Genomic DNA, 3755 nt, shown 5'->3' with positions numbered 1-3755 from the left:
TATTTAGTATAAGTTTATTGTTTTAGTGTATTCTAAATTACATGATATATATAAAATAACATAATATAAAGTATTATAAACTTTAAAACGGGTCAAGCTCAAGTCTTGAATGTTCAAGTCCGAGCCTAATTCATATTTTAAATAAACCTAATTTTTTTGCTCAAACCTATTTTTCGGGTCTAATATTTTTATCCAAACCTTTAAAATTTCAAACGGGCCTTCGGACATGAACAAATAGCCCAACACATGAATAATTGAGATGTTAAGTCCCAAAGCCCATCAATTTCGCCAAGGAAAGAAATGGCAGATTGCTTGCACAGTAACTCTAATAAATATAGTAATGGGTCCAATTTCTCTTTCCATGACATCCTTGAAAGGTAGTCCAATTGAAGGACTTCTAAAAGGTCCCAAACTCAGATCCTTGAAAACTGAAATTTCTCTGCAGCTGTTGGGATTTTTATGACTTCCATACATAAAACATATTTGTATTTCCCAATTTCTCTCACTTTGATTATTAACATGCTGTAATCCTAGTTAGAACAAAGGGAAATAGAGTCACAAAATTCAGAAATTCTTATTCACAGTCTACACTAGAGCCTGAAAACAGGAAAAATCAATCATTTTCTACCCTTGTTAGAACATATTTTTAGTTGCACAAAGTACCCACCCCTTCCCTTTTGATTAGTCTATATATCTCTTTATGTACATACATCTGTTAGTCAGTAGGATGAAACTCTAATGTGTAGCCCATTTGGTGCTTCAACTCTTGGAAATTTCATCAATTTTTCTCCCCCAACTTCTTCCCATCTGCACTCACAAATAAAGGGATTTCATTCTCTTTCTTTTAATGGCTTTTAGAATGACTTAATGCTAAATATTTAAATTACCTGTATCTAGTTACAAAATAGTGAAGGAAAGTAGAAATTTCTGCAATTCCAAGTTCCTTTCCTGGACATTGCCTGGTGCCCCCTCCAAATATCAAGAAATAATTTTGAGATTCCAAGCCCTTGTCCTGTATTCATCAATCATTTTAAATTTCATGGAATTTAAAAAAAAAAAAAAAGAAATTGATGGAAAAATTAGGGGTCACTAACCATCCATCTCCATGGATTGAAGGCTAATGGATCTGGATATAGGAATGGATCATAGTTTATTTCTCTTGTATAAACATAAATTCTCCAGCCTTTAGGAATCACATATCCTGAAAGGAAGACGAGCCATTGGTGAAAATTCAATCATTTCACAAATTATAATAAAAAAAAATTAAGAGAATGAATCTTCCAGGGAATTGCCTAGCTGGATTGGTAGGTATGCCATTGTAAATCATGATAGGGTAAGGTCCACCGAAGGAAGATGATCTCACCTCCTTTACATCTTATTTTCCATTCTTTTTATTATTGTTATAAAAAACCTTGGGATTTAATGTTAATAAAAACTTAAACAATGTAAGTGATTTAAGGGAAACTTTTTATTTATTTATGTTTTTGGGGTTTGAAAAGAGCAGCTAACTGCAAACTAAGCTTCTTGAGGCCATAAAATTGATGTTAGAAAAGTAAGAATCAAAAAGAAATATTTCAATACCACTTTTTGAATATTTTAATGTTGAGCTCACCATTTAGCTCCATATCTTGAGTAGTTTTCCTCAAAACTCCATTAACAATTGTAGCTAATCTTGATGTCTCAAAAATCACCTGCATAGCCCACCAAATCATTGCACCTTTTTCTTTGTAAAGTTTTCTTTTTTTGAATAAAAAAATTTGCAAACTGCTTACTGCTCTTGTAAATCTCATTGACTTAAGATCATTGCATTCAATTGGTTCATCTGCCCTTTTTCTTTCTCTGATTCCCCTATGTTCTTTCTGGTGGGAAAAATAACAGTGAATCAAAACCAGAGACAAAAAAAAATGAAACAGTGATAGTAAAGAGGTCAAAGTTGGAAGGTAAATGTGAACATACTCTTAGCTCTTCAAGAACTGTTGGATGATCATGGAGATACTTGACAGCCATCATTGATGTAGTGGAAACAGTCTCATAACCAGAATACAAGATTGTGATTATTTGGTCAATGATCTCATCATCACTTAGTTTATGTCGATTATTGTCATCATTTCTCATCAAGTACCCAAGCATGTCCTTGTGGGATTCTTCACTATCTCTTCTCTTTTCTATCAATTGTCCCAATATTTTCAAAATGTTCTGTCTTGCCTGCAACATAAACATGCCACTTGCTTGAGACTGTAAAACATGGAACTGCAATGACAAGACAATGATATATGAGTTGCTTGTCAAATTACCTGAAATCCTCGACGATAATTGGTACCAGGGAGATCAATAGGAAGTGATAAGGTGCCTAAAACCAGTTTAAAGAACTCAGGCATGAATTGTTGAGCTACTGAACTGGATTCAGCACTGGCGATTTGCTTAAGTGATGATAAAAAAGCCATCTGTAAGGAAAGCAGATTAGAAACAGAGGAAAGCATGAAAAGCTTTGAATGCGATATTAACATATACAAATACAAAAAAAAGACCTCTTTGGTCCTGTCTTGGATGTTAATGACTTGGTTGTCCCAATTAGAGAGGAAAGCTCTCATGAATTCATCGATTTTGGGCAAAAGTTGTTGTCTGATCATAGTGGGGCTAATGAGGGCAAGGAGGGCTCCTCTCATTTGCTTATGGGTGGAGCCGTGGACGGCTGCAATATTGCATTTTCCCAAGATATCAAGCATGGACTGTGGGTATCCAGGAACAAGCCCCTTGGCTTCATTCATGAGTATATATCTGTTCAGCTCTGGATCCATGGAAACAACTGTAGGACATCCTAGAATATGGGATTTGAAGAAGCTGCCATACCTGCTTTTGTAATAAACAAAACAAATTATATTAAAAAACCAAACTAGTGTTTTTCATAAATTACCTGAATGATTTACTGTTTGGAAGCTACATTTACAAGAAAACCCTCTTGCAACTGTTTTTAAGTGACAACAACCATGAGATGGTGAAATAAAAACATCATTTACTTCCATAAAAGGAAAAAAGAGAAAGCAAAGAGGAAGCTATTTTATCAACCAGCTTTCAAATCGAGGGCAGACAAGCAAGAAATAACAAAGATTTGGGGGTTTCAAATCACCTTGCTCTTTGGTTTTTCATGAAGTTAGGGCCTTGTTTGAGAAACTCAGTGGTTTCTCCAAAGACAGGCCAACCCATAGTACCAGGGGGCAGACCTTTCTTCCTGTATCTCATCTCGTTCCATCTCAAAACTGCAGTGCACATACACAGCACCATTACAAACATCCCAACAATCACCATTAAAACACCCATTGTTTCTCCCAAGAAGCTCTCTAAATGGTTAAAGGGGCTTCTTCCTTCTAACTCTAAACGAGCTCATGGGTATATATATATATATATAAACGACCCCTACCTCAATGGTCACAAGTCATTGAAAGATAAAAAGACATATAGGCCAAACCATGCAGCTCTAGGAAGGGACCCTACCCTTAAAAGACCTCAAAAGTAATCAGCAGTCCAATAAAAATTAATATATATTCTTTTACTAAGCTAACCCCTCTTAATTAACTAATTATAGATTTGAATCTTAAAACTCTTTCACACTTAACTATGATTTTTTTAAAATAAATTGCAGATTAAGACACGATTCATTCTTCAAGATTTTGAGCATGAATGCTTGTTTGATAGTCAAGGTCAGAGATACCATCATCGATACAGTAACCATATAATTTCTTTAATTTCACAGGTCA

General features: G+C 34.8%; 1 protein-coding gene across 3 annotated transcripts; it reads right to left on the bottom strand.

The window, feature by feature from the left end:
• Positions 1 to 550: 550 nt before the first annotated feature.
• Positions 551 to 3381, bottom strand: LOC105801672 (cytochrome P450 85A). Of its 3 annotated transcripts, none has more exons than XM_052633092.1 (9): positions 3128 to 3380; positions 2529 to 2853; positions 2295 to 2444; positions 1957 to 2205; positions 1773 to 1859; positions 1613 to 1691; positions 1095 to 1201; positions 888 to 1012; positions 551 to 807 (listed from the first exon to the last, which is right to left on the bottom strand). In XM_052633092.1, the coding sequence occupies exons 1-9, from the start codon at positions 3316 to 3318 to the stop codon at positions 720 to 722; spliced, it is 1401 nt and encodes a 466-aa protein (XP_052489052.1). In that variant the 5' UTR covers positions 3319 to 3380; the 3' UTR covers positions 551 to 719. The 3 variants fall into 3 exon arrangements, 2 of the variants coding, with proteins under 2 accessions (XP_052489052.1, XP_012488342.1); XM_012632888.2 differs by having other exon boundaries at positions 2529 to 2850; positions 3128 to 3379; XR_008197524.1 differs by lacking the exon at positions 551 to 807 and having other exon boundaries at positions 1582 to 1691; positions 3128 to 3381.
• Positions 3382 to 3755: the final 374 nt, after the last annotated feature.

This window comes from Gossypium raimondii, chromosome 7 (genome assembly GCF_025698545.1).
Source record: "Gossypium raimondii isolate GPD5lz chromosome 7, ASM2569854v1, whole genome shotgun sequence".
Lineage (NCBI taxonomy): Eukaryota > Viridiplantae > Streptophyta > Magnoliopsida > Malvales > Malvaceae > Gossypium > Gossypium raimondii.
Note: the sequence above shows the minus strand (reverse complement) of the source record. Positions and strands in the feature narration are given on the sequence as shown.

What these genes read in the sequence shown, in the direction of transcription:
- LOC105801672 (XM_052633092.1), bottom strand. Translation starts at nt 3,318, where the DNA reads ATGGGTGTTTTAATGGTGATTGTTGGGATGTTTGTAATGGTGCTGTGT. An exon ending in TCCAAGACAGGACCAAAGAG is followed by an intron (nt 2,445 to 2,528) that starts GTCTTTTTTTTG and finishes CTTTCCTTACAG; the next exon opens with ATGGCTTTTTTATCATCACT. An exon ending in ATTATCGTCGAGGATTTCAG is followed by an intron (nt 2,206 to 2,294) that starts GTAATTTGACAA and finishes TTTATGTTGCAG; the next exon opens with GCAAGACAGAACATTTTGAA.